Below are 26,512 nucleotides of genomic sequence, written 5' to 3'. Positions count from 1 at the left end.
AATGAAGGCCTTGACCAGGGGCCCCTGAACAGCTCGCCACAACGAGCCCTTAGGTCACCTCTCTCCGAATCTTCTCCCGTCTCAGAGTTCCCGTATCAGAGTCAACCAGAAACCAACACAGAACAAAGACTCGTCTGTTCCATCCGTCTGCCTCGCCCTCCCTCGCTGGAAATCTCCGTCATCCCCTTTCCTGGACTTTCTCTGTCTCGTAACGTCCCGAATCGAGCCATGCGCGCTCTTCCGGCGTCCAACCGGTGCTTCCACGAGACTAGCAAGCTTTAGAAGCGCGAAAAGCGTTGCAACCTGGACAACGTCGGTCACCGCTTCCTCGCTCCTGCGCCCTTACCCACCTTGCGTTTGCCCTTTGCAACTTTGCCCGCCTTGCGCCCACCTGCCGCTGCGGTCGACTTGGATTCCTCCGCCAGGCGCGCCTCCTCATCGTCCGTGTTCTCGGCGAGCGACTTGGCCCAGTCGAGCGCTTCGGCCTGTTGCACGGGGATCGGAAAGGTCAGCCGGGTGTGCACGGAGGTTTGCTCCGGCAGCTCCAACGCAGACGCACCAGGTCCTCGGCTTCTTCACCGATCGATTTGCCCCAGCTCTTGCCCTTGTATTTTCGGCGGTTCGCGCGCACGGCAAAGTGCGAGACGAGGAGGTCGTCGGCGGCGGAATTGTCGCCGAGCTCGCGCAGGTTCGTGCGCGGAAGCCAAGCGCTGTTGGTACAGCCAAGTGAGCGACGGATAGTGAGGAGGAGCAGGCGACGAAGGCAACGCACCAGGAACGATGGTCGTCGAAGAACATGACGGGAACCTTGTCGTCCGTCTTGGGCGGGCGGTGCTTGCGCAGGCTGTCGGGCGTGTCGCGGGCATCGGCATCGACAACCTCGGCGGGGAAGAATGGATGAGGTGCAATGCGAGCCCAGACGAGGTGACCTGCGGGAAGAGCGACAAGGGTGAGCGGCTTGTTAGAGAGACGCAGCAAGCTGAGTAGCGCAAAGCACCTTCGTCCAGATCCGACTTTGGGTCGATCGCGATAGACGGCTCGAGCTCCTTGACCTTGTTCTCCCAGTCGCGCAACTGCTGAGCGTCCGATAGCGAGCTGCCAGACTCGTCGCCCTTCTTTGGCGACTCGAGCCGCGCCTTCTTGGACGGCGACGGCTTCGACGGCGCAGAGACAGTCTCGTGCGGCTGCTCCTTCGCGTCGTGAGGCGCAGCGTGCGACTCGTCCTCATCCTCCTCCGCGACGGGCTCCACGGCCGCTTTGCCCTTGCCCTTCTTGTCGCGCATTGCCGAAGGTGCTGCTGTATCCGGTTCCGGAAGAGCGCTCGTCGAGGTTTGCGGCGTAGGCGGCGCGGCGGTCGAGCTGCGGCGGCGAGAAGTCCCCTCGGGAAGGACCCACCTGCAAGATACGCGTCAATTTGGAAGACGACGTGGCGGACAGCGAGAGAAGTCACGAACCCCGTCTCGAAGTGCTTGAACATGGCCTTCGAGTCGACTGCCTCGGCCGCAAGCTCCGCAGCCGGGCCCTTGTTTGGCGACCCCGCCGCCTTCCTCGCCGACACGGGTTCGTCGAGCGCCTTGCCCTTGCCCTTGCGGTCGCGCGCCTTCTCCACCGTCGCCTCTTCGACCGGCTTGGCGATCGTGCCGCCACTCCGCGTCGTGCGCGGCTGGGGTGTCGCAGCCGCGACCGCTGCTGCCGTGCCTGCGCGAGTCGTACGCGCCGCCGGTGCAGGCGAGTCGAGCACGGCCAGCTCGGCTGAGCGCTTCTTGCGGTTGGATGTTGCCGTGGGCGGGTTCGCAGGCGCGACCGAGGCCGACTTGCGCCGCTGCGCGCGCGAGGTCGACGCTTCGGGCTGCGCTTCGTCGGCGTCGACCTCCATGGCCTCGTCGTCCTCGTCTGCAGCGGCGGCGCGGGCCTTGCCCTTGCCCTTGACGTCCTTCTTGGCGCCCTTGGCCTTCTTCAGCGCCTCGGCAACCTCCTCCTCCTTCAGCCTCGCCTGCGCCGCCTCCTTCTTCTTCCCCTCGGGATCGTCGACGTCGTACCCAAACTCCCACAGCTCGGCGATCCGCTCGCGCGTGAGCACACGCGCGACCTCGGTCCGGCGCACGTGCACGTCCGACGCCGGGTCGTCGAGTGCGACGAGCGCGTCGAGGATGGGCTCCTCGACGAGGTCGAGGAGGCGCGTCGCAAACTTGTGCAGCGTCGTGTGCGGCTTGTTGTACTTGCGCGCGTTGTTGATCACGAGGTGCACGTCGTCCTGTGCGGTCGCCAGCGAAGGTGTGGAGACGGGTTCAGCTCGAGAACGCGAGACGTATCCGAGGCACCGCAGGCAAGAACGCACCGTGAAGTCCTGCGCGGTGAGGTACTCGTGCCGCGCGAGCTTGTCGCCCATCGTCTGCCAGTCCATCGGCGCGTGGATGTGCTCGTGGTAGTCGGGCACGGCCTTGCGGTCGACGGGGCGGAGGAAATGGTTCGACTTGTCGAGGCTGCGAGAAACCGCTGTCACGTCTGAGCATCGCACATCCCGGTAACACAGTCGGCAGCCGAGGCAGAGGACAGAAGCCGCCGCACCTCTTGACCTGCTCGAGCGCGTCCCGCAACCTCTTCTCGAGCGGCCACACAAACTCGTCGACGACGTCGGCGAGGCACTGGGCGCGCTCGAGCTTTTTGCGCTCGCGCTTGCGCACGCGCTCGGTCAGCATGCGCACCGTTTCGAGGTCGTTGCGCAGGAGGCGAATCAGCTCGAGCTTGTGCGCCTTGTCCGACTCGGACTGCTGGCGCGACGTCGCCGACGCGGTCCAGGGCTGCACGTCGCAAGAAAGCATACAAGCATTCAGTTCAGCGATCCCTTAAAGATGCGAGACCGAGCCTGAAGGTCGCGCAAGCGCACGCACCTCGAGGTGAATCCGCTTGAGCAGCGGCGCGCCCCTCCTCGCCTCCCTCTTCAAGCTCCAGTACCTGCACACGACGTTGACGACGTCCTTCTTTCCCGGCAGCTTGAGTTTCGTCCCGAGGTACGCGACGACGCGTTCTGCGATCCGGAGGGGGACGATTGGCGGGCCGCGCGACGGCAGCGTCGCCTTGTACGCGCGCCCGCCCACCGCCGCCGCGGCAGGGAGGAGCGGGCGCGAGGGCGTCTTGTTCGACGGGCCGGGCGTGGACGAGGACGAGGTCGGGAGCTTGAGCGTGAGCTTGAGGAGCGACGTCGAGGTCGACGCGCCGGCGAGCGTCGGCGTCGAGGGCGTCGAGGGGCGGGATTTGGGCTGGCCGAGTGCGGGCGTGCCCGGGCGCGAAGGGGCGACCTGTGCGTACATCGCAACGATTGATCAATCGTCTGACCGACGGGGTCCAAGCTGCGGAACGAGCATGAACGAGACGCACCTCGCCGTGCTTGTCGCAGTAGGCCCGCAGCTCGCCCGCCGCGCCCAGGCCCTGCTTCATCTTGAGCGAGAGGCCGTACTCGCGCGCGCACGTGACGTGGAAGGCCGTGTAGCACGTGCGGCTTGCGCACCTGCGACGAGAGGCGGTCAGGGAGGGGTAACGGGGAGAACGGGGAATGCGGTAGACGCACTGGATGCAGGCGCCGACGCGCTTCTTGCAAAGGTAGCAGACCTGCACATGGACGAAAAGCTCTATCAGGGACTGGACGCGCAGTAGGCGCCCCAGACGGCCGAACAGGTCCCCGCCCACGCACCAGTTTCCAGCGGCTCTTGGGAATGTGCTCGATCCCGTCGACGGGCTCCATGTAAACCGTGTTGCTGACGCTCGTGTCGGGGATCCAGATGGCGCACAGGAGGTGCGCCCACTGGCCCGTCGTCGTCTGCTTGAAGGCGCCGTACGAGCGCGGGCACAGGACGCAGGTCTGCGGCAAGGCGGGAGGGGGCGGTGAATTCGTGGCCATGAACAGACGGACGTGCGACAGGGCCGCAGGGCGTCGGAGAGCGGGCCGGAGGGGGACGCACGACGGGCTTGTCGGGCGAGACGGTGCACTTGCGGCAGAGCCATTGGCCCTCGGGGATGTACGGCACGCCGTAACAGTCTGTGCACAGTCGACAGGGGTAAGGGTCAGCACTGTCACGTCGACCTGCAGAACCACCTGACCCAGACTGCGACGCACCTTGGTGGACGGCGAGGTTGCACCCGTCGCAAAAGACGATGGCATTGGCGTTCTCGCACTCTCCGTCGTCGCAGATGGCGCACTTGCTATCCTCGCTCGGGAGGGCGTTGGTGCGCTTGGGGACGTTGCGGGTCTGTCGCCGCGCGAGTCGTCAGCGACGCGGAAGGAAGCGAAAGAGAGGGAGAGGGAGGGTAGACGGACGAGGTCGAACCACTCTTTTTCGATCTTGTCCATGATGACTTCGAAGATCTCGTACGAGATGGGGGCGTGGCCGTCGCGCTTGCGGTCAGCGTTGAGCGAGTCGAGCCAGAGCTGGTCTGTTCGGGGAGAGATGCGTCAACTCGCTCGGTCGCTTTCGAGGACATGCCGTAGTCTGACCCACCCTGCTCGTCCATGTCATACTCGACCTGCTTTGCGAGCTCTGCCTCGAGGGGTTCTGCGGGTGCGGAAGCGAGGTGGGGGTCAAGTCAGCCCGGCGTCAACGCATCGCAGGCGCGTTTGCTGGGCCAGGGAGCTCTTGCAAGCGGTACACACGCGCCTGCACGGCTGCTCGAGGCGGTGCACGCGGTTGTGGGAGGGAGAGCGGGTGTTGATCGCTCGACGCGTCTCTGAGTGCGCGGGTGTCGCTCGACGGGAGGGGCGGGGGACTGACGGTGCCATCGGAGGTAGCGGTGTGCGTGCTCGTAGGCGGGGTACGGGTCCCAGTCTGCGCCGTCGTTGAAGCCAAAGGGGACGAGGTGCCTGTCGCCGACGTCGGGGAGCGGGAGCGGGTGCGAGAGGGCGGTGAACTCGACGGCGGGGAGCGCTGCAGGCTGCCCGGGCATCCTGGCGCGCACAGCGAGCGCGACAGGGCGAGGGCGAGGGCGAGGTCCGAGTCTTGCCCGTCTCGTCCTTCGAGTCCGCCGCTTGTCCTCGTCCCGCTCACCCGCTCTCTCCAGCGGAGACGGCTGAACGAGTTCTCCGAGCACGATGGCCGCAGTGTCGTTCTCCGACCCAGACCTCCTCAAGCCCTACCACTCAGTCCGCGCAGGCGGTGCGTCCCTCCCTCCCTTCCCCCCACCTAGTCCCCTCGTCGCGTCAGCTCACCCGCGCACTCCCCGTTCCTAACGTGCAGGAGAGACCAACTGGGCCCTTTACACCCTCGTCGGATCCGCCACCTCGAGCGAACTCCGCTTCACCGCTCAGGGTCCGTCCCCTTCCCTCCCTCCACCTCGGCGTCATCTCGTCACCCTCGGCTGGCCCCAGACTCGCAGCGGGGGACGCAGTCCGTTCGCACAGCAGTCTCTCACTGCTACACTGAGGAGACTGTACCGGTACATCGCCCTCAACTCGGTGCTCTCGCGACTGACACCCCCACCTCGCTCCTTCTCCACTGCCCTCCCCTCTCCCGGTTCCCCTCCTCCCTGACCCAGGCTCCGGCGGCCTCGACGAGCTCGAGGACGAATTCAACGATGGCAAGGCCATGTTTGCCTTCGTCCGCGTAAAGGACCCCGGAAGCGGACTCCCCAAGTTTGTCCTCATCTGCTGGGTGCGCCCCTCTCTCGCCGTCTTCCGAGCCGTCTCGAGCTCTCCAAGACTGATCAGATAGTTGCTTATGCTTTGGAGCGCAGCTTGGCGACGGTGTCCCCGTCTCACGCAAGGGCCTCTTCCCGACGCACACCGCCGCCGTCTCGAAGCAGCTCCAGGGCGCGCACGTCACGATCCAGGCGCGCGGCGACGGCGACGTCGTCCCGTCGCACATCCTCAAGCGCGTCGCCGACTCTTCCGGCGCCAAGTACTCGGTGCACAACGAGCCCGCGCAGCGCTACGTCGCGCCCGCGCCCGTCTCGAGCTCGTACGTCCCCGTCGGCCGCCCCGACATCAAGCCCTCCAAGCCCGCCGCGCCCCCGACCCCCGTCGGCACCTCGTACGCCTCGAAGCGCAACGAGCTCGCCGAGATCCGCGCCGCGTCGTCTTCGGGCCGCGGCGCACCCAACACCGCTCCGCCGCCCGCCCCGCGCCCGGCGACCGCCCCGACGTCGCAGGGCCTGACGGCCTCGGAGCCTGCGACTCCGCCCCCTCCGCCGCACACGCCCTTCGCGCCCGCGGCGGCGCCCTCGCCCCCGATCGTCCCGTCCTCGCCGCCCGCCGCGCCTGCGCCGTCTGCGCGCGCGAGCGAGAGCATCCCCGACCGGCCGGGCCCGGTCGGAACGAGCTACACGCCCGTGCAGCTCGGCAAGCCGGGCAAGCTCGGGAACCGCTGGCAGGAGGTGCTCGACCAGCCGCCGCGGGAAGACGCTGGGCTCGCGAAGGGCGGGCCGGGCGGCGCGGCAAAGGGGCTCACGTGGAGTCAGCGACAGGAATTGGCCAAGAAGCAGCGCGAGGAGGAGGATGCCAAGTCGCGCGCGGCGGGAGAGGCCAGCCTCCCTCCTCCTTCGGGACTCAAGACGGCTGCGGCCGCGGCCGTCGGCGGGACGGCGGCCGTCGGACTCGCGGCGGGCGCGGCGCTCGGCGCGACGGCGGGCATTGCGGGCGCGGCGGCGGTGGGGCTCGGCGCGGCGGCGGTGGGGAGCGCGGTCGAGAGCAAGGAGGAGGACGAGGAACAGCAGGGACAGGGAGGCGCACCGCCCCCTCCGCCGCCCCCTCCTCCTCCTCCGCCCGCGCCGCCCGCGCCGCCCGTGCGTCGCGACGAGCCGGAGCCAGAGCCGGAGCGTGAGCCCGAGGTGCGTGTCGCGCGGATTCTTCTGCTTTCAGGCACTGCCGTCACGCACGATGCTGATATTCGCACTTCTCCGCGCGACACAGGCCCCCGCTGCCTCCCTCGCAGCCCTCTCGCTCGACACGGGCGACGCGACGGCGTCGCTCCCTCCGCGCACGGCCGCGTCGGGGCAGCGCGTGCGCGTCGTGTTCGAGTATGCCGCCGAGGAGGACAACGAGCTCTCGCTCGCCGAGGGAGAGGTGCTCGAGCGCGTGGACCAGGTCGACGAGGGGTGGTGGGAGGCGCAGAACGCAAAGGGCCAGAGGGGCTTGTTCCCCGGTGCGTCGGGGCCCAGTCTTGTCCGGAAGAACGGCGTGCTGAATGATCATGCTCACAGCCAACTACGTCGAGCTCATCGACGAGCCGCAAGATGCTGCAGCAGATGAGCCTGCGGTTGCTGCGCCTTCGCCCGCAGCCGCCGCTCCCCCGCCCCCGCCTCCTCCTCCTCCTCCTCCTCCTCCTCCGCCCCCTCCTCCTCCTCCTCCCGCCGCACCTGCAGCTCCCGCTGCTCCGCCGGCGCCGCCTGCGCCTCCCGCACCGCCTGCGCCGCCCGCACCGCCTGCTCCGCCGCCTCCGCCCATGGCTCAGGCCGCGCCCGAGCCCGCGCAGGAAGGTGCGTCGCACTCCCGAGCTTCCCTGTCTGCCTCCAGCAGACGCAAGACGACTGACGGTTTTGCTCGCACTTGCGGAGTGCAGACCTCGGCCAGACGGCGGTGGCGCTGTACGACTACGAAGCGGCCGAAGAGGGCGAGCTGTGTGCGTCTCTCTCGCTTCGGGGCTTCGCTCTCTCTCTCTCTCCGCCCCATTATAATCGAGAGCGCAGGACTGATGTCGCTACCCTTCGCGATGCCCGCACAGCGTTCGCCGAGGGCCAGCTCGTGTCGCACATTGACCAGATCGACGAGGGGTGGTGGCAGGGGCGCAACCCGGCCACGGGCGAGGAGGGCGTCTTCCCGAGCAATTATGTCGAGCTGCAGTAGAGGGCGGGCGACGGGAAGGACGACGATCGAGCGCGCCGTTTTCGTCGTCCTCCGCAGCGTCGTGACCACGCAGGGTCCATCCGACGAACAAAGAAGTCCCGCCGAGGAAACACACAGACTCTAGCTATCCTTTCTGAGCGAAACGAAGAGTTGCCTTGTCCTTCCTCGCGCCCCTTTTGGGAGAGGCCGCACGGAAGCCAAAGACGCTTCACCCGGAGACCGCGGGCACGGGCTGTTCTCCGGTGCACCTTGGACGTGCCCCCGCCTTCTGGCAAATGCACGGATGCACGGTCGGACGCGTCGAGTCGCGGAGATGAGGCGGGGTTGTTTGCGCAGTGAGAAGGACGCCGAGGCAGTTTTTGGTCTACGCTACACGCTGCTGCTCGCGTTGAAAGAGCTTACAGAGCTTGATCACTCTTCTCTACACGCCGTCGGCACCCGCTGCGTCCCTCGCAACGCACCCTCGTTCGTTCACCCTCCTCATCTCCCTCGCCGTTGACCTCGCCTCTCGCGCCCGTCCTCGCGCATCTGCGCCCGCACGATGGGCATCGGCGGCCTCCTGCCGCTGCTCAAGGAGATCCAGCGCCCGGCGCGCATCGAAGAGTGGAAGGGCAAGACGGTCGCCGTGGATGCGTATGTGCGTCCTCTCGCAGAGTCTCTTTCGGCTTGATCGCTCGCTTACACGCAGCTGGCTGATATGCTTCTGCGGGAATGACAGGTCTGGCTTCATCGCGGCGCTTACGGCTGTGCGAACGAGCTTGCGCAGGGCGTCCCGACCCTCAAGTGCGTTTCATTCTCGCTCTCCCTCTACGGAACCGCTGACGAGTGCTTCTGCAGGTACGTCAACTATGCGATGCACCGCGTGCGCATGCTCAAGTACCACGGCGTGACGCCGCTGCTCGTCTTTGACGGAGGACTGCTGCCGAGCAAGATGGGCACGGAAGACTCGCGCGAAGAGTGCGTCCCGGTCCGCCTCCTTTGGCTTGCACGCGTCATCTCGTGGTACCGAAAGCTGATGTCGCTGTCTGACCACGCGCAGAAAGAGGCAGAATGCTCGCGCTAGGGGCAATGCGTTTCTCGCCGAGGGCAAAGAGGGCCAGGCGCGCGAGTGCTTCGTCAAGGCCGTCGACGTGACGCCCGCCATGGCGTATCAGCTCATCAAAGCGCTGCGCCGCGAGGGGTTTCAGGTGCGTCGTCTTTGCACTAGGCTCATCCGCAATCCTCTTCCGCCGACTGACGACCTTCTGTACAGTACGTCGTCGCGCCGTACGAAGCCGACCCGCAACTCGCCTACCTCGAGAAGGCTGGCATCGTCGACGCAATCGTGACCGAAGACTCGGACCTGCTCGTCTTTGGCTGCCGCAACGTCCTATTCAAGCTCGACGGCGAGGGCAACTGCGTCTCGATCTCGCGCGACGACTTTGCGCGCTGCCGCGAGTACAACTTTGCGGCGTGGAGCGACGCCGAGTTTCGCCAGATGGCCATCCTCAGCGGGTGCGACTACCTCGACAGCATCCCGGGGCTCGGACTCAAGACGGCGTACCGCCTCTTGCGGAAGTACAAGACGGCCGAGAAGGTACGCACACCCTTTTCCTTCCTTCGCCTCATGACACGAAGTAATGAGCTCTTCTGCTCGCAGGTCGTGCAGTTCGTCCGCCTCGAAGGGCAGCTCACGGTCCCGCGCGACTACCTCGCCGAGTTCCGCCGCGCCGAGCTCACCTTCCTGCACCAGCACGTGTTTGACCCAGTCACGCGCTCGCTCACCCACCTCAACCCGCTGCCGGAGGGGATGACGCTCGAGCAGCTGCCGTTCATCGGACCGTGCGTGTCCGCCGCTGCCTCGAACCTCTTCATGTGCTCACAATTCTCGACTGTCGCAGGCTCTTGGACCCTGACTTTGCACGCGGGCTCGCCGACGGCGACATCGATCCGATCACGAAGGAGGCGATGGTCGACCTCGTGCCCGACTCGTTCCCGGCTGACAAGGTGCGGGAGATTGTTCCACTGATGCAGGCATATCGCCCTTAAGGGGCAGAGACTCAGCTGACGGCCTTTGTCACTATGCAGGCACCGCAAGCCGTTCCCTTCAAGCCTACGACTGGCTCGTCCTCGTCCTTCTACAAGCCGGGCGGCACAAAGGGCAAAGCCGCGCCTGCGCCCGTCACTGGCGCGGGCTCGATCCGCTCCTTCTTTGCGCCCAAGCCTGCTGCGGCGGCGACGAGCGCCAACCCTGCCAAAATCCAAAAGGCGAACGAGCGAGTCGTGCTCGTCGGGCCGTCGAGCGGCGCGGAAAAGGCGAAGGGGAAGGAGGTGGTGGTTGTCGAGGCGGCGCGGGAGAGCAAGTTCTTCGGTGGCAAGAAGGCGAAGCCGCAGCGTTCGGAGGTCAGGAAGGGCAAGGGGAAGGAGCGGGCTTTCGAGGACGACGAGGAGGCAGAGGTCGATGCGCTCGTCGGGCACGACAGCGGTTTCGTCGAACACATCGAGGTGCTCGAGCTCGATGAGGAGGGCGCCGAGCAGGTCGACGAGGATGACCTCGATGCCGAGCAGGCGCTGCGCGACGTCGAACTGAGCGTCGAACTCCGCTCCATCGTCGCGGTTTCCGACGCCGAGGTGTCCGTCACCAGCGATAGGAGCGTCGCTCTCGCCATCGATGCCGATGAGCCGCCGAAAATTGAAGACGCACCTGCGCCGTCCCTCCCACAATGCATCTCGTCGCCCGCCGCGACTCCGCCTCGCAAACGCGCCAAGCTCTCGCATGACTCACCCGCACCTGGCATCGACGCCCTGCCCCCGCACTCGGACAGCGGGCTCATCAGCAGCCCGCCTGCGAGCGACGCGGCAGTTGCTGGTGGCTGGAAGGACGACGTGGCGGAAGCGGTTGACGGCGCGCTTTCGAGCCCGCTGCAGGCGGCTCCTCCACTTCCATTGCCGGTCGCGCTTAGCGCCCGCACCACCATAAAGCGCGAACCACGCGCGGTCGACAAGCAGAAGCAGGTTCCGGCGTCGCCTTCGGCCCGCAAGGTCAAGAAAGTGGCGACCGTCGAGCTCTCGTCGGACCCGATCATCCTCTCCTCCGATGCGCCCGATCCCGCTCTTGCCGACGAGGAGGCGGAGCGTACGCCGCGCCCTGCGCTGAGTGCGCCCGTCAAGGTCAAAGAGGAGCCGAAGAGCTCGTCGTCGCCGCGGCGCCGGCCGGCGAAGAAGCCCAAGGTGGCGGCGCAGTCCGCCGATGGGAGGATTAACCCGCTACCGCAGCGCACGAGGGACGTCGGCGGCAGCACGGTGAAGAAGCACGAGGCCGAGGCGGTCGTGCTTGACGAGCAGCCGCAGCTCGGGGAAATGAACGGATCAAGCCGGAAGAAGGGGTCCGGGAAGAAGAAGAAGGTCGCGGAGGAAACCGAGGAAGTCAGTGATGCGGTCAAGGAGGTGGCGGCGTCCTGGAGGGCCAAGTTCATGATGCCTCTGGCGGCAAAGGTGTGTCACCTTTCTCTCCTACCATTCTGGGTCTGCCCACTCACCGCCTCTTACATGCAGACTCCGCTCGGCAGAACGGCTGCAGGGCGCTCAGCGCTCCCGACGACGCCCCTCACGACTTCGCGCCCGCCTTCGCACGACAAGGTCAAGTCGGCTCTGGCGCTTTCGTCGACGCCTCAGAAGCGCGACACAGCCACCTCAAGTCGCGCACCCCTCTCACCCCGCTCGGCAAACCGAACTTCAATGAGCGCGCGCATGAACCCGCCGTCGCCACTCAAGCTCAGCCGGTCCAGCTCCTCGCAGGAAGACGTTGCTTCGTCTCCCCCTCCAGCCAAAAAGCAGCGCCGGCACGGCTCTGTCTCGATCGGCGCAGCTGCGCTCCCGCTTCCCTCGGGACTCACATCGCCTGCGTCGGACGCTGCGACGGCAGGCACGTCCTCCTCACCTGTCGTCGTGACCAACCCCCGGCTCCTCGCCTTCAAGTTCCGCGGGACCGCGGCATCCGCCAGGGCTTCTCCGCGCGTCTAGTCGTCGCCTCCGTCTCGCCTCTCTTGTCGTCCTCGTCGTCGTCGCATCGCATATCGCAGCTTTCACAGCAACTCGTTCGTCGCAGGCTCCGCCGCCGTTCTTGTCGCACACCGCATTTGTCCTTCTCTCGCAGCCCCGCACGTTTTGCCACCATCTGTACACGTTGTTGCAATCTCTCGCGTGTCACATATGTCGCGGTCTGATGTCGTCGGCGAGTGAGGGCGAGTCGGAGATGTCAAGATTGCGAGGGTCGTGGAGAGACGTCAGTGACTTCCTGCAAGCCGGGCGCGTCTTTCTGACGCGTCTTACGGCCGTACCAGCTGATTGCGAAGCTTCCAAGCGGAAAGCAAGCCGTTGTCAACTTGATTGCTTCGCCGCGAAGGAGCGCGACTTGCTCGTCTCTGTACACTCTCGCGCCCTCTTCGCGCTGGACCCGCGAGGGTTGTGCGCGACTATGCGGTTACGCAGCTGGTTCGCCTCGGTGGCGCCCGCCGCGCACTCGAGCTCTCTCGCCGTCTGGATCTTCGGGCTTCCCGAAGACGAGGAGGGCGTCGACCCCGTCGCGCTCCAGCTGGGGCAGCGCGTGTCAAAGGACTGCTTCAGGACGGCCCAGGGTAGCTCCGAGCCCCGCACGGTGACCCTCGTGGGCGACATGGCCATCGACCGCGCCGTTGCTGCCGGTGCGCATCTTCCCTCGCTTCTCTCGCTGAGGCAGCGGGGCAGAGCTGATTCAGCGTGCACATGCCTGCACAGGCGTCCCTGAGACGTACCGCAACTCGTTCCGCACCGGGCTCACCGAGCACCTCGACTTTCTCCTCGTCGCGGCTCCCTCGCTCCCGCCCCACAAGGTCGATCTCGCCGCCGCGTACCCGCCTGTCCCCGTCCTCGACCCGCTTCGTGCAGCTGCGAGCGCAAACGACCGCCTGCCGGCTTCGCTGTTCGATCTCGGCACGGACCACCGGCTGCCGGATGAGGCGCCGCAGTCGAGGCGGGAGCTGGCGCGCAAGCTCAGACTAGCCAAGGCGACGCGCATGAAAGGCAAGGGCAGGGCCGATCAGGAGAAGGACGTGCGGACGCTGAGCGCGTCACCCTGGACGGACCGGGATGACGGGTACGACGACGTGCGGGAGGCGGAGGTTGAGCCCGAGGAGGACTTGTCGGTCGAGGCAGACGAGTCACGCGACAGTGATCCGAGGGCCTGTGCGGGGCTACAGCCGCCTGCAGGGGTTGACGTTGATGCGGGCGTCGAGCTCTCGCCGCCAGGTCTTCCGGCTGCTTCCGCTCCCGGCGCCGCACCGTCCGCCTCCCAAGGCCCGGGCGCTCCTGCGCTCGATGTGCCTGATAAAACGCCTTCTCGCGCTCCTCCTTCTTCCGGCTCGAAACCAAGACCAGCCGCCGCCATCCGCGCCTCAGTGCACAGCTTCTTCCGCGACCCGTCCCAACACCTCACTCCGCCCGCCTCTTTCGTCTCCACCGCCCGCCCCTCCCCGAACATTTCCTCGCCAGCCATCATCACCGACACCGTCGCCAGCGCTCTCGCTGGCGCGCTCGCGACAGCCTTCGCGAAGGAGGCAGCTTCCGTTCGACCGGCCGCGCACGCTGCCGAGGAGTCGCCGCTCGGCGCGTCAAATCGTCTGGATGAGCCGTCTTCTCCGCCGCTGCAGCCCCGTCGGGACATGGCGATGGAGGCGAGGATGGAAGAGCCTGTGGAGGCGACGAAGCAACAGGATGGTGAGCAGGACCAGCCGATGGCAGTCGAAGCTCTGATGGAACGAGTTGAGCCGGTAGCTGAGACGTCTCGCCCCTCGCTCGCTTCTGATGGTGGGTCGCTCAGCTATCTCGTCAAGGATCGTGCTGATGTCGTCGATTCACCAGTCCAAGCGTCTGACGGAATCAGCGGCGTATCGGCTCCCGCATCAGCCAAATACGACACTGTCATGGCCGGTATGCCTCCAGTTGAGGCGAAAGACGCGCGCGAGGTCGAGACGACCGCGGTTGAGAAGGTCGTGCCAGATGCTGCCGACACCGTCGCCACGAGGCAACGTACATCACGCCCTCTCGCCGTCTTGTTGCTCTGCACTCACTCTCCACATCCTCAGTGCCTGTCTCAATCGCTTCGACCGCATCCCGCCTTTCCCCTCTCCCGCCTCATGCGATCGCCTCGTCCGACCGGCATTCATCCCTCGACCCGCCCTTCCCGTCTTCCCAAGGTCTTTCATCGCTCTACAACGATGCGAGTGACGACGACGCGCACGATGACCTGTCGGCGCAGGAGATTAGCGACTTTGTCGAGCGCGACCTGGCGAGTAGCGCTATCGACGAGGACGAGTTCCGCCGCGAGCGCGCCATCTTGCCGCGTAGTCCGCTGCGCTCGTCACCGCGTCGTGGGCACAAGACATCCCCTGCCTCGGCCACGTTCGTCGGCTCGAGCAAGCCTGCCTCCCCGCGCGTCCTGAGGTCGTCCGATCACTCCTCGCCGAGGCAGCGCAGTCCGATGGCGCCGACCGAGTCGCACTCTACCGTACATGTCAAGGCGACACGTGCGTCGACGCCATCGGCTCGAGCATCGTCCTCGCCTGCGCCTGAATGGCGAGAGCCGGTTCTCGCCCCGCCGCCGACCACCGATCTCAGCGTCTCGGCCCAGGTCGCGACCACCGTGCCGAGTCACGGGCACGCTACGGGAAAACAGGAGGCTATCGGCGAGGAAACGAAAGGCGCGGATGTCGCCGCTCCTCGCCCAGCGCAGCAGCCCGTCTCGGCCGAAGCTGCCATCGCCGCACAGCTCGAGCCGGAGCCAGTCGAGCTCGTTGCCGAGACGGCGGGATCGCTCGCGCAGGAGGCCGCAGAAGAGTTTGTCGGCAGCGCCGTGAGCGCCGCTATCGAGCCTCTCGCCGGGCCCGTCATCAGCGACGCCGTTTCGGAGCTTGCCGGCAGCCTCGCCGGCGAGATCTGCGGCGAGCTTGTGGAGCAGCTCGCTGAAGGCTTCGACGATGTCGCGGCGCCGCTCGTCTCGCAAACAGCAAAAAATTCGACCAAGGTCTCGCTCGAAGCGCCGAAGGTTCCGACACCGCCCTCTCATGCCGCTGCCGCCGCTGCGCCTCTCCCCGTGCACAAGAGTCTGAACGACGACGACTTCTTCATGGCGCAAGAAGAGGACAAGAGCTGGATGGAACCTGTCGGCGCGCTCGACGACAGCGACAATCCGTTCCTACTCCGCCCCGGCGAGTCGGCGAAGGTCGTCAATGGTCATACCGAGCCAGACAAGAAGGGCAGGAAGGAAAAGAGTGTGCGTATCGACACGCATCAAGATCGACGGTACCGCTGACATCGATCGCCTGCAGGTCGCATTGACGAACGGTTCGCGCCGTTCTTCACATCGAGACGCCATGAGCCTCCTCGCACCCTCTCCTGTCCGCGATCAGTCTACTGCTGGCCCAGCCGACGCCGACCAGACTTCAGCCGCTGCCCAGCCTTCCCGGGAGAACAGGCCCGCCGCAGCCATCAGCTTCTACAGCTCGCCTGCGTCTGCGTCGGCAGCCGAGGCACCGGTCGCGAGCGCCTCGTCCCACGAGGAGCCTGAGCACGATGTCTTCGGTCCGGTCGATGTCGTGCCGGCGAGCCAGAAGTCGACCTCGTCATCGCAGCGCTCGCTGCGGAACGACTCGCCTGCCATACGCTCTTCACCTGCACCGCAACCCGCCGCGCCTGCTGCGACCTCGCAGCCGTTGCCTAGGTCGAAGCCCATCCCATCCACGCGCCGCCGTGCGCTCAGTTTTGCGGGTGTCGAGATCGTCGTGCCCGCCAAGAAGCGTGTCGCTCAGCCCGCTCCGAAGTTGGCAGCAAAAGCGGCGGCGTCTGTCGTGTCGACGACTGCGACTGCCGACCGGGCGCGAGCGCAGTCTACGCGCACCGCCTCGCCTGTCCAGCAGGGGAGCGCCCCGTTCGAGCAGCCTGGCTCGCCGTCTCCCGCTGCGAGTGACGCTCCGAGCGGACCTCAACGATCCGAGCGCGATGTCAGCGTCTTTGCGTCAACCCTTGCCGACAGACTACCTCCGCCCGTCGCAGAGGGCATCTCCTGGCTCGACGAGCCGCTCAAAAAGTCGCGCCGGAGTCCCCATAAGTACGGCTCGCGCGGTAGCGCACCGATCGCGGCAGAGATCGAGGCGCTCGAGTCAGAGGACCAGGTGGACGACCCGCTTGCTGGACCCGCCGCGCCCAACGGCCGCAGCCGGTCGAGCAGCTCCAACGGCGAGCGCGACGAGGACGACGCCGAGGCTGAAGCGGTTGCCAGAAGCCTGCTCAAAGGCAAGGGCAAGGCGCGCGCTTCGTCCATACGGCGGCAGGATGAGGACGCCGAGGAGACCCGGGAGGACGAGGAGTGCGTCTCCGCCGATGGCGCTCCTGACGAAGCGGCAACCCATGACGAGGTGACGGAAGACGAGGCGACGGAGGACGAGACTTCACCGCAGCACCCTCGTGGGGGCGGTCGTCCCGCGCTTTCCGCCGATGCTCCTCCGACCCGCAAGAAACCCCGTCTCGTCGGTTCCGCCTCATCGCAAACGATCCGCAAGCCCTCGCTCGCGGGCAAGAATCGCCCATCGGACGTTCCTACTCAGATCGTTCCGCACGTCGCTTTACAAGCTTCGCCTGCTCCGCCCTCTACCGCTCAGCGTCGCCGCCGCTCGTCCCCGCCGGCTTCCCAGTCGCGCGCACGGCCCACGCCCGGGTCTTCCGCTCGCTCGATTCGCGTGCGCAAGCCAACGGGCGAATGGTGGAACCTCGGCGCGCGCCAGTCGGACGCGCCTACGCCGGCGTTCGGGTCGAGCAAGAAGCGCTCGCGCCCGTCGGGGGCGCGGCGGTCAGACTCGCCGCACTACGTTCCGCAACGTGTTGCCGACGATGACGAAGAGGACGTTTCCGATGACGCTGAGCCGCGCCCGCCGCGCAAGAAGGTCAAGCGCAAGAGTCGCGTGGTGCTCAGCTCGGTCACGCCTCAGCCAGTCGACAGCGCTTCGCAGGACCAGCACGAGCGCGAGTTGGATATCGATGAGGAGGATGGCCGATACGAGCCGTCGCCCGGTCCCGCTGCAGGCAACTTCGACGACGGAGAGGACATTCTCGATGAGGAACAGGTCGACGAGGGCGTCCACTACGACGAGGCCGAGGAGGAGGAGGAGAATGACGCGCCTGTCAAGCCCGCCGCGCCCGTTCGCGCGCCAGCCAAGAAGCGCCGCAAGCGCAAGAGCATCGTCATGCCGCGCTTCAAGCACCGCAAGAGCGCCGCCGCCGCTGCCGCCGCCGCTTCGCAGGCCTCTGCGAGCCCGGCTCCGTCTGCACGTGCGCCCGAGCAGAAGTACATCTCGCGCGCGAGCGACGTCAAGGCGGCGCGCAGGAAGGCGGCGAAGGAGGCGAGGGCGGAGGAGGAGGCGGCGGAGATGGCCCACTCGCCCTCCCGCTCGCCTTCACCGCCGCGTCCGACGGTGCGCAAGGGCAAGAAGCAGGCGCCTGCGCAGTCGAAGAAGCGCAAGCGCGTGGTGCAGGACGACGACGAGTGGGGCGACGGCGAAGGGAGGAACGGGTACTACTTCTCGGACTGAAGGATGCGTCGCAGGAGTGCATGGCATGGGTAGCTCGCTTGTAGCCTTTTTGTTCCCTTCTCCTCGCATGCGCAACTTCTCGCTTTTCTCACTCCTAACCTTGAAGCACCTGCGGTGGAGCACGATATGTCGATACAACGCTAGCGCGAACAGAAACAACCTTCTACAACCTGCACGAGGGACGAGACCCTCGGCCTTTACGCCTTCTTGTACTCGTACGCATCCCAGCCGATCTCCTCGAGCTTGGCAACCTTTGCGAGGACCTCGTCCTCGAGCGAGTGCGAGTACGTCTCGAGCGCACGCTGGAGGCGCGGCTGGTACGTCGAGAGAATGCGGATGGCGAGGAGCGCCGCGTTGGTCGAGTTGTTGATCCCGACGGTCGCGCAGGGGATGCCGCGCGGCATCTGCACGATCGAGTAGAGCGAGTCGACGCCGTCGAGGACCGAGGCCTTGACGGGCACGCCGACGACGGGGAGGCTCGTCGCGCTCGCGACCATGCCGGGGAGGTGCGCCGCGCCGCCCGCGCCGGCGATGATGACGCGCACGCCGCGCTGCTCGGCCTGGTGCGCAAACTCCTCCATGCGCATGGCGGTACGGTGCGCCGAGACGATCGAGAGCTCGAACGGGACCTCGAACTTGGTGAGGACCTGCGCGGCGGCCTTCATGACGGGCAAGTCCGAGTCGGACCCCATGACGATGCTCACGAGCGGGTGCTGGCTCGAGAAGGGCTTGGCGGGCGACGTCTCGCGCAGGTGGGCGTCGCGCTCGGGCTCGGCGTACGAGCCGGGGAGGAGCGCCGCGAGCTCGGCAATCTGCGCGCGCACGTCGGCGTCGGACGAGCCGAGGACCGTGATGTGGCCCATCTTGCGCCCCTTCCGGCACCCGGCCTTGCCGTACATGTGCACGGCCGCGCCCATCGATACGGCTTTGGCGACAACACCGTCGGGCTTGAGGAAGTCGTCCTTGGTCGAGGACGAGTAGCCGAGAAGGTTGAGCATGGCGGCAGCGGGAGGGAAGAAGTTGATAGGCGGAAGCGGGAGGGAGAGGATGGCGTAGAGGTGCGCGACATACTGCGAGACGTTGCACGCCTCGATCGAGTAGTGACCCGAGTTGTGCGGTCGCGGCGCAATCTCGTTGAGCAGAAGCGAGCCTGTGGATCAAAGCTCGTCAGTCGCGTCATTGTGTCGCATTTCGCTGCGTAAAGAGTCCGAACGCGCCGCACCATCGCCCATGAGGAACATCTCGACGCCAAAGACACCGACGGCTCCCTCTCCCAATGCATCAATCGCCTTCTGTGCGTCCTCCTGCGCCCGCTCGTTGACCGACTTGCCGACGACGGCGTTCAGCCCGCGCTGCTCATGCCCGATGCCGTGCTGCGCGTCGACCGGCGGCCGCAGCGGCGCATAGACAATGTGGCACACCGAGTCGCGGTGGATCGTCTCTACGGCGGGGTACGCGCGCGTCTCGCCCGACGCGCCGCGCGCGACCATGACGGCGACCTCCTTGACGAACGGGGCAAACTTCTCGGCGTACAGCCGGTCCGTGAGCGGGCGTGCGCCGGGGAGCGTGAGGGACGAGGCGGGGACGAGGGCGTCGAGCGCGGCGCGCACGGCGGCCGGGTCGGCCGAGCGGAGGACATAGTTGCCCTTGCCGTCGTAGGCGAGGTGGCGCGACTTGAGCATGAGCGGGAAGCCGAACTTCTGGCCCGCCTCGAGGACCGAGGGGATGAGGGCGGCGAGCGGGTCGTCGGACGAGACGGGGGCGGAGGGCGAGGCCGAGATGGGGAGGAAGGGGGCGAGAGGGATGCCGCGCGCGGCGAGGTGCACCTTTTGCAGGTACTTGTCCTGGATAGTGCCGATGATCGAAGGCGAGGGGAAGACCTTGATGCCCTTGCCGGAGCGGCCGCCGGTCGAGGCGTACTCGTCGGCAACCTCCTTGAGCGCGGCAACGTTGACGTGCTCAATCTCGACGGTGAGGACGTCGACCTGCTGCGCGAGCTCGCGGATCTTGGCAGCGTCGGTAAAGGCGCCGTCGACGTGACGGAGGGGTGCCGAGGACGAGGCACAGGCGGGGAGGACCTGGGGCTGCGAGACCTGCTTGGCGGGTGCGGTGATCTCGGGGTCGAGGGTGATGACGGGGATGGCCATGGGCGATGCCGCCTGGAGGAGCATGCGGCCGAGCTGGCCTCCGCCTGTTGCGCATTGACGAGTCAAGGAGAGCGAGGGAGGGGTCAGCGGAGAGCCGAGGGAAAGAAGCGGATTGCTCGCCGTCGTGAAGCCGCCTGGCTCCTCCGAGCGGTAGAAGTAGCTCTTTTGCGAGCTCCAGCCGAGTCTCGAGTGCTCCCGCGCAGTGCAAAGGGTTGATCGCGAGCGAGGAAGCAAGGCGGTGCAGGGCGAGGCCAAGTCGGCGGCAACAGCATGGAACGAGCTGCGAGTTGGACAGAATGGCTAGTAAGCTCACCGAGCACGCCAATGACCTGTTCGTCGAGCATCCTGCGCTGTCGGTCGACGGGGACGAGGGTCGACCTTGTCGCGCTCATCTTTCCCAAGCTCGTCTCGCCGCGTCTGCCCTCGTCTCGCCCGCAGAGCCAGCGGTACAGCCGTGCAGCCAGTGAGCAGGCCACTGTGGACTGTGCAGCGCTCCCCAGGCTGACCCTCGACGCGGTTCGCGCGCAGTGTCGTTCCGCCCTTCGCTGCCCGTCCTCAAGAATACGTCGCGCAGTGCGCTCAACTACAAGCGGAGCCAGACGGGCCTGTACGACGGGCGTGCGATCCAGTCGGGCAACAACGTCGGCGAGACGTTCAACAACAAGACGCGCCGGCGGTGGCTCCCCAACGTCCACCTCAAGCGCCTCTGGTCCGACGCCCTCGGCCGCTCCCTCCAGCTCAAGGTGACCGCGGGCGCGCTCCGCACCATCGACAAGGTCGGTGGGCTCGACGCCTACCTCTTCCGCATGCGCCCAGAGCGCCTCGGCGAAAAGGGCATGCAGCTCCGCCAGCTCGTCCAGGACGCCCATGCAGACGCAAAGCAGGCACGGCGAGACGCGCTCGCAGCAGGCACACAGCAGCCTTAGGATCCTGCCCATGCCGCTCTCCCTCCTGTAGACTCTCTCTTGCGCCCCCCTCGTTGTTCGCTCGCACATTCGCATACCCCGCTCTCTCTGTAACGCATAGCAGTGCCCCTCCTCGCACTCGCAGAGAGGTCCCTACATGAGTCTCGCTCCCGCTGCCGCCTCCTGCACGACAAATCCGCCCGCTCCGCCGCCGAGCGCCGGGCTGCCCGCCTGACTCCCGCCTCCTCCCGCTCCGAGCCCGACACCCGCCGTGCCCAGCCCGCCGCCTCCCCTGCCCCAAGCGCCCATGCCCCACCCGCCAAGCGCGCCAAACCCACCGCCGCCGCCCGCATCCGGCGAAGACGGAGCGTGCCCCGGTACCGCCCCGCCGCCGCCGCCATGATACACCCCTAGCGCGACCGCCACGCCGGCGATGGCCACGCCGCCGACGACGAGCCACCCGTGCGGACCGAGATTGAGCCGTCCTGCGCCGCCACCGGGCACCGTCGCGCTCGACGAGCGCCTGTGCGCGCGACAGGCGGCGCGACGCCGCCGCTTTGAGGCGGACGCGGACGCGGGCGAGTCGACGAGCTCATAATCGTCGCCTTCGGCACCCTCGTCGTCGCCGTCGTCGCCTTCGTCGCTCATTTCGTCCGCCTCGTCAAACTCGGCGTCGTCCGCACGAAGCGGCGGTTTGGCCACGAGCGCCTCGGGGAAGACGATGCCCCCGCCCGACCGGATGATCTCCTCGGCCGCCTCGTCCCCCAGCGCGCCCGACTCGCTCGCCTCGTACGTGAATACGCACGAGTTGGGCCCGAGGACCTCGTCGGCGCGGATGCACCCGTCCCCCGCCTCGCCGCCCGGGGCGGACGCGGTGAGCGGATGCGCGCGCCAGTGCGAGAGGGCGGAGGCGATCAGGTCGGAGGCGAAGACCGTGCGGCGTGGCGGGCGTTCAGAGCGCGACGAGGCGGACGAGGCGCGGCGCGGGCGGGAAGGGAGGAAGACGACGCCGCTGCGCGAGGTGCGGTGGTCCGCTGTGGTCGACGCGCTCGACGTCGATGAGGTGCGGGTGCGCGCGAGCGGTAAGGGGTCAAAAGCTGGTCCGTCGATGTCCGGGTCGGAGAGCATCGAGTCGGTGAACGCGTGCAGGTCGTCGTCTTCGCCTTCGTAGCCCGAGAAGGACGAGATGCGGCTCCGTTCGAGCACATCGCCGTGGCTGATGACCGACTCGTCTAGCTCCGAGTCGGAAGTGGCGTTGAACGAGGGCGAGCGGGCGAGGTCGGACGACGAGGCGATGAAGGAAGCGGACGACATGAGATCTTCAGTCTCGGCGTCCGACGCAGCTGGCGCTGGCGGATTCTTTGCTGAGGGAGAGGGTTCGGGTGCGAGAACGATGTGCGGGAGCTGGGAAAGTGCAGAGTGAATGATGGCGGGATCGTCGTCGTTCGCTGTTGCAACCGCGACGACGTCGTCCTTCTTGGTGAGCAGGATCTGCGGGTACAAGAGTTCAGTGGGCAATGCGCATAGCGCCAGCGCAGAGACGCACAGCGACGACGAGATAGCAGATCATGGCGGGGTTGTGCGCGAGGAGAAAGTCGAACAGGCGCGAGATGACAGCGACCGACTCGAGGTCGTGACTGAAGAGGGTCAGCGCCCAAGACAACGCGAAGAAAGGCATAGAGGCGGCTCTGTGCACGCCAAAGTCAGCATTGAGCCCGTGTCGAACGGGGCAGTACGCACTGATTGATGATGCGGTACAGCTCGGGGTCCGCCTGCTCGACGATACGGTCGACAAGTCTGCAAAGCGAGGCAATGTCAGGGCAGGCCGTGCGAGAGATGCGACAATGCGCACTTCAAGTAGCCAAGTGTGGGCTCGAGCCCGCTGCCCATGTTGTCGCGAATGCGGTGCAAGCTGAGGCGCTCAGTCGAGGCGATGACCAGCTCTTCCTCCCGCAACGTAAGCAGCAAGACGGATACGATCTGCGCGACAAGCGTCAGTATAAGTCCGTGGCGTAGTGCGTATCCCGCGTACGTCGTGGTAGCCTTGGAAGTACTGCAAGGCTGGATGTCGTCGCAAGACCGTGAGGATGGCTGTTTCGAGCTGGCCGCGTAGCTCTTCGCGATTCTCGTCCGTCACATCTGTGGGCCGTCACGAGGTAAGCGTAGTACGACACACTCGCTCAGAGGCGTTACGAACCCTCTGGATAGCTTATGAGGCTCCGGGCGATGTCGAGATGGACCTGACGCTCGTCCTCGCGGACGGGAAGCGCCGCCAATGTCGCCGCAGCACCCTGTGCTGGATCGTCCTCGCGTGCACGCTGCTTTCCCTTGACGTCGCAGCCGAGTAAGACGGGCCTGGTGGGCAAGCGGGTCAGCGAGAAGAGCCAAGGGGGCTGAGGGGATGCGGCGAGACGCACCAAACCCGCCGTCGCAACTCGCTGTCCTCGAAGCCAGCGCCCTCGCTAGCCAGCGCCCTCAGTGTGGGCCTGTCGTCCCCCTCTAACGCCCGCTCGATGCGCTCGCGGTGCGAGAGGGTGTCGTCCGGCAGCGGCAAAGTGGGGAACACGGTCGATGTCGACGCTTCTGGGGCGGACTCTGCTACTGTGGGTGGGTGAACAGCAGTGTCTACTGCCGCTACGGCGGCCTGCATTGCTCGTCGGCGAGAAGCAGCGGTAGCGAAAGCCGTCAAGCCTCCGCTCACACAACGTTCGCTCCTTGCATTCGCTTCATTCTCGCTAGACAGCCTGTAAGAAAGCTATCTGCTCCGTACTCTTCGGACTCCCGGTATGAGTGCGCTCGATCAAGCCCTCGAGGCGTTGTCGCTCTCCGGGACTACTCAGGTGCGTCTCGTTTCGCGCCTATTTCTGGATGTGCTGGCTCACCGAACAACCTCATGCAGGTCGCAGTCGCGTCAGAAGGGCTACCGACGGAACCGCTCGAGCTCGCACGGTCTCAAGTCGAGTTGGCGTGCGATCAGGATGCGCCTGTCGACGAACGCGAGACCGCGCTGAAGGCGTTGCGAAGCTGCAGACTCGCGGAGGTGTGTGTCGGTCCACCTCTGCTGCTGTCAGAGTGCTGAGTGCTTCCTACCGTTAGGGCTGCGACCGCGTTCTGAGCCGCCTTCCGCCTCTGCTCCTCGACCCGACTCCTTCATTTCGCGCACAAGCAGCCGGCTGCCTCCTTCAGTACCTCAGCAGCGCATCAACGCAGCTTCTGCAGCCGCACGCTGCGAACCTCGCCTCAACCGTGACACGCGCCCTCGCCCAGCTCGCCCATCAGCTTGCTTCCGCGCCGTCATCCCTCTACCGATTCGCCTCTACGTGCATCCGCGTGCTCAACACCCTTGCCCTCAAGGCGTCGCTATCAGTCGAGACGATTGATACGATAACAGCATCGCTCGGCACGTGGTGCTATTTCGACGTTCCCGGGGGTCTCCCTTCTGCCCCGATACCGGCGCGAGGCCGCACGCCGGCATCGAGCCAGCTGGCGTTCGGAGTCATGGGTAGCTTCGCCCCTACCGCACTCACGAGACGGAGGAAAGGATCGGACGCTTCGATCGCGAGCTCCAGAGCCTCGTCTACCGGGCGCGACGGCACAGCTTCCGAAAGCGAGGATGGCCCACTTCGAGCGGACCGCCGGTGCGCGCGCTTTGCGCTTTCTTTATTATTTGGTAGCACTGGCTAACTCAAAAAGCAGGCAAAATGCGGCAAGAATCCGGCTCGAAGCTTTGATTTGCTTGCGCAGTCTCGCTCTAGTGCGTGTGCTTGTTTCCGACGCCAAAGCCTACTGCTTACAGTTGTTTCGCACAGGCAAATCCGAAAGCGCTGCACCGTCACTGGAGCCTCTTTCTTGCCGACTCTCCTTACGTCAGATCTCGCTCTACGCTCATCTCCCTGGTCGAGCATGACCCGTCCCGCTCGGTGCGACTGCAAGCCTGCGCTGCGCTTGAGGCGCTGCTCCAAGACTCTGCGGCATACCTTGCCATCGCTGAAGACAGGTCAGTCTATGCGAATCCTGCCCTCGCAAGGAACGTAGATTGACACCGTCCCACAGCTCGAACAAGACATCCTTCACATCGCTCTCGACAAAGATCGGCGAAACTGTCGCCGAGCTGCACAAGTCGCTCGCGCAGCTGCTGACGCGCCCTTCGCTCGCCAACGAGCCCGACCTGCACCTCGCGCTGCTCAAGCTATCGGCCAAGTTAGCCGGCAGCGCGCCGTACGGACGCATGCAGCGCCCGCTTGCTCAGCAAATCGCCAAGGCCGTCGTCCCGTCGGTCGAAGATGCGAGTGAGTCATTCTCCTTATCAGCCACGTGATCTTAGGCGCTCAAGCTCGTGCGCAGACAACGAGATCGCGGCCTCCGCCGCTGCGACGCTGAATGTCATCTTTACCCGCTACATGTCGACGAGTAGCAAGTCATACTTCGAGACGGAAAACCTGGCGGGACTGGCGTGCTCGCTTGCTGGAGTTAAGCGGAGCGTCGAGTTGCAAACGGCGGCCTGGATAATGTTTGCCACGCTCGTGCCTGCTCTGCCGCTGCAGGACTGGTTTGTGACGAACCTGACTCTTCTCTTAACCCGTGTTTGACAATTCATGCTCGTGCTGCAGGTCCTCCCTCGTCACGACGCTCTCGCACGTCTTCGACATCCTCGCTCCACCAGCCAAGGCCGCCCAAGCGCGCTTCCTCGCCGCGCTCTCACGCCTTCCGCCCGAAGCCCCGCCCCTCCCTGCAGCCTACGTCGACTGTCTCTTCTTCGCCCTGACGTCCCGCGAAGCCCCGGTCCGCGTCGCGGCGTACGAAGCGCTGCCCGGCCCGGCACTTGCGCGACATCTCGCCGAGCGGCGCGCAGCCGAAGCGGACGACGCGGCGCCGTTTAATCCGTGGCGACCGGCCGTTGTCTTTGCAGGGCGCGACACGGACGATGCCGCACGACAGGCGGCAATCCGCACAATCGGCCTGCTGGCAAAGGCCGAGCATGCACGACCACCGTCGCGTGAGACGCTCAGAGACGCAGTCGCCGTGCTCGTCGACGCGCTGCGGGCGGATAAAGCCTCGGCAAGTGCTGAGCGGGGTCAGCCCGAAGCTGTCACCAAGTCGCCTTTCGAGGGCGCGCCGGGTCAGATCGACCGTGGCGGGACGGCTTGGGCGCTGGCGAACTGCGGCGATGCGCTGGAGGCAACGTGCGCTGCGCCTCGCTTCGTGCACTCGCCTTCATTCTGGCTGACAGGTTTCTCTTCCAGCGACGCCGAGTTGTTCGAATTGCCGACGCTGCTGAATTGCGCAGTTGAGCTTGCGCAAGAGACGAGCAACGAGCAGGTGCGCCTGACTGTTCTGCTTGCATCGCCACAGTAACTCACCTCGTTGGCTGGCAGGTCTGCGTCAGTGCCCTACGCATGATCGGCTCCATCGTCAAGGTTGCTGCGCAAGAGGCGATCTTCAAGAAGGAACTTCTCTCCGATTGCACGCGAACGGTGCAGTCGGGCTTGTCGCATACCCTTTCAAAGGTACGTTGGTCTCGTTCCGCGCCCAGGCCCTGTCAGTTAAGCCAGAGTTGTCGCTCGCAGATCCGTTGGAACGCCGCCATCGCCGCCTCTTCCATCCTTCACCCGTCTGCCGGCCTGCCCGTCTCGTCACGAGACGACCTCGTCTCGTCTCTCGCGGCAACGCTCGTCTCCGACTCGAGCTACAAGGCCCGCATCCACGCCGTCAACGCCTTGCTCGCTGCATCAGTGCAGGGTCCTCTGCCTGAGGCAGACGACTTGGCGTCGCGAGCGCGAGATGTGGCAGACAAGGTGCGGAAGGACAGCGAGGAGGGCATCGTGCCCGTCCGGGAGAAGACGCATGCCGACTTGCTGGTCAAGCGGGTGAGCTCGGTTCTGGCTTCTGTCGACATGTTGGCATCGCTGACGCTGCCTGCACGATGTATAGCTTGAAGCGCTCAACCAGCGATTGACGCAAGCGGTGACGGAGCATGTGCAGTGAATGAAATCGTTGGACCCCAGACAGTCAGAGACGAATCCTCCGCAG

At 66.1% G+C, this 26,512-nt stretch overlaps 8 protein-coding genes across 8 annotated transcripts; 5 read left to right on the top strand and 3 right to left on the bottom strand.

Moving 5' to 3' along the window:
* Positions 1-317: 317 nt before the first annotated feature.
* On the bottom strand, positions 318-4,938 carry JCM10292_006820 (uncharacterized protein; the record flags this gene model as incomplete). The annotated part of the gene is made up of 16 exons (XM_076647618.1): positions 318-485; positions 560-710; positions 773-929; positions 998-1,395; positions 1,455-2,254; positions 2,339-2,483; positions 2,569-2,801; positions 2,892-3,299; positions 3,379-3,508; positions 3,569-3,609; positions 3,692-3,859; positions 3,960-4,036; positions 4,115-4,247; positions 4,316-4,431; positions 4,497-4,550; positions 4,767-4,938. 16 exons carry the CDS (start codon positions 4,936-4,938, stop codon positions 318-320), a joined length of 3,351 nt encoding a protein of 1,116 aa, XP_076506788.1.
* Positions 4,939-5,083: 145 nt separating this feature from the next.
* Positions 5,084-7,831, top strand: JCM10292_006819 (uncharacterized protein; the record flags this gene model as incomplete). The annotated part of the gene is made up of 8 exons (XM_076647617.1): positions 5,084-5,147; positions 5,229-5,300; positions 5,527-5,642; positions 5,725-6,816; positions 6,899-7,130; positions 7,189-7,464; positions 7,548-7,607; positions 7,710-7,831. 8 exons carry the CDS (start codon positions 5,084-5,086, stop codon positions 7,829-7,831), a joined length of 2,034 nt encoding a protein of 677 aa, XP_076506787.1.
* A 541-nt stretch (positions 7,832-8,372) lies between these two features.
* Positions 8,373-11,833, top strand: JCM10292_006818 (uncharacterized protein; the record flags this gene model as incomplete). The annotated part of the gene is made up of 9 exons (XM_076647616.1): positions 8,373-8,468; positions 8,550-8,614; positions 8,669-8,788; positions 8,871-9,018; positions 9,084-9,407; positions 9,471-9,652; positions 9,712-9,817; positions 9,899-11,305; positions 11,366-11,833. 9 exons carry the CDS (start codon positions 8,373-8,375, stop codon positions 11,831-11,833), a joined length of 2,916 nt encoding a protein of 971 aa, XP_076506786.1.
* A 454-nt stretch (positions 11,834-12,287) lies between these two features.
* Positions 12,288-17,430, top strand: JCM10292_006817 (uncharacterized protein; the record flags this gene model as incomplete). Its single annotated transcript, XM_076647615.1, has 5 exons — positions 12,288-12,513; positions 12,587-13,564; positions 13,709-13,876; positions 13,933-15,119; positions 15,175-17,430. 5 exons carry the CDS (start codon positions 12,288-12,290, stop codon positions 17,428-17,430), a joined length of 4,815 nt encoding a protein of 1,604 aa, XP_076506785.1.
* Positions 17,431-17,627: 197 nt separating this feature from the next.
* On the bottom strand, positions 17,628-19,577 carry ADE2 (phosphoribosylaminoimidazole carboxylase ADE2; the record flags this gene model as incomplete). Its single annotated transcript, XM_076647614.1, has 2 exons — positions 17,628-18,580; positions 18,653-19,577. 2 exons carry the CDS (start codon positions 19,575-19,577, stop codon positions 17,628-17,630), a joined length of 1,878 nt encoding a protein of 625 aa, XP_076506784.1.
* Positions 19,578-19,901: 324 nt separating this feature from the next.
* MRPL24 (mitochondrial 54S ribosomal protein bL28m MRPL24) lies at positions 19,902-20,503 on the top strand (the record flags this gene model as incomplete). Its single annotated transcript, XM_076647613.1, has 2 exons — positions 19,902-20,040; positions 20,106-20,503. 2 exons carry the CDS (start codon positions 19,902-19,904, stop codon positions 20,501-20,503), a joined length of 537 nt encoding a protein of 178 aa, XP_076506783.1.
* A 132-nt stretch (positions 20,504-20,635) lies between these two features.
* On the bottom strand, positions 20,636-23,132 carry GYP8 (GTPase-activating protein GYP8; the record flags this gene model as incomplete). The annotated part of the gene is made up of 7 exons (XM_076647612.1): positions 20,636-21,973; positions 22,029-22,170; positions 22,223-22,279; positions 22,335-22,462; positions 22,515-22,621; positions 22,680-22,837; positions 22,900-23,132. The coding sequence occupies 7 exons, from the start codon at positions 23,130-23,132 to the stop codon at positions 20,636-20,638; spliced, it is 2,163 nt and encodes a 720-aa protein (XP_076506782.1).
* Positions 23,133-23,268: 136 nt separating this feature from the next.
* Positions 23,269-26,467, top strand: JCM10292_006813 (uncharacterized protein; the record flags this gene model as incomplete). Its single annotated transcript, XM_076647611.1, has 12 exons — positions 23,269-23,322; positions 23,382-23,522; positions 23,579-24,120; positions 24,179-24,236; positions 24,292-24,479; positions 24,536-24,771; positions 24,827-25,031; positions 25,093-25,665; positions 25,726-25,801; positions 25,858-25,989; positions 26,050-26,349; positions 26,414-26,467. 12 exons carry the CDS (start codon positions 23,269-23,271, stop codon positions 26,465-26,467), a joined length of 2,559 nt encoding a protein of 852 aa, XP_076506781.1.
* Between the last annotated feature and the right edge of the window lie 45 nt (positions 26,468-26,512).

The sequence above is a fragment of the Rhodotorula paludigena genome (genome assembly GCF_050403205.1).
Source record: "Rhodotorula paludigena JCM10292 DNA, Rt_paludigena_JCM10292v1_ctg10, whole genome shotgun sequence".
Classification (NCBI taxonomy): Eukaryota; Fungi; Basidiomycota; class Microbotryomycetes; order Sporidiobolales; family Sporidiobolaceae; genus Rhodotorula; species Rhodotorula paludigena.
This window is presented reverse-complemented; position numbering and strand designations above follow the sequence as displayed.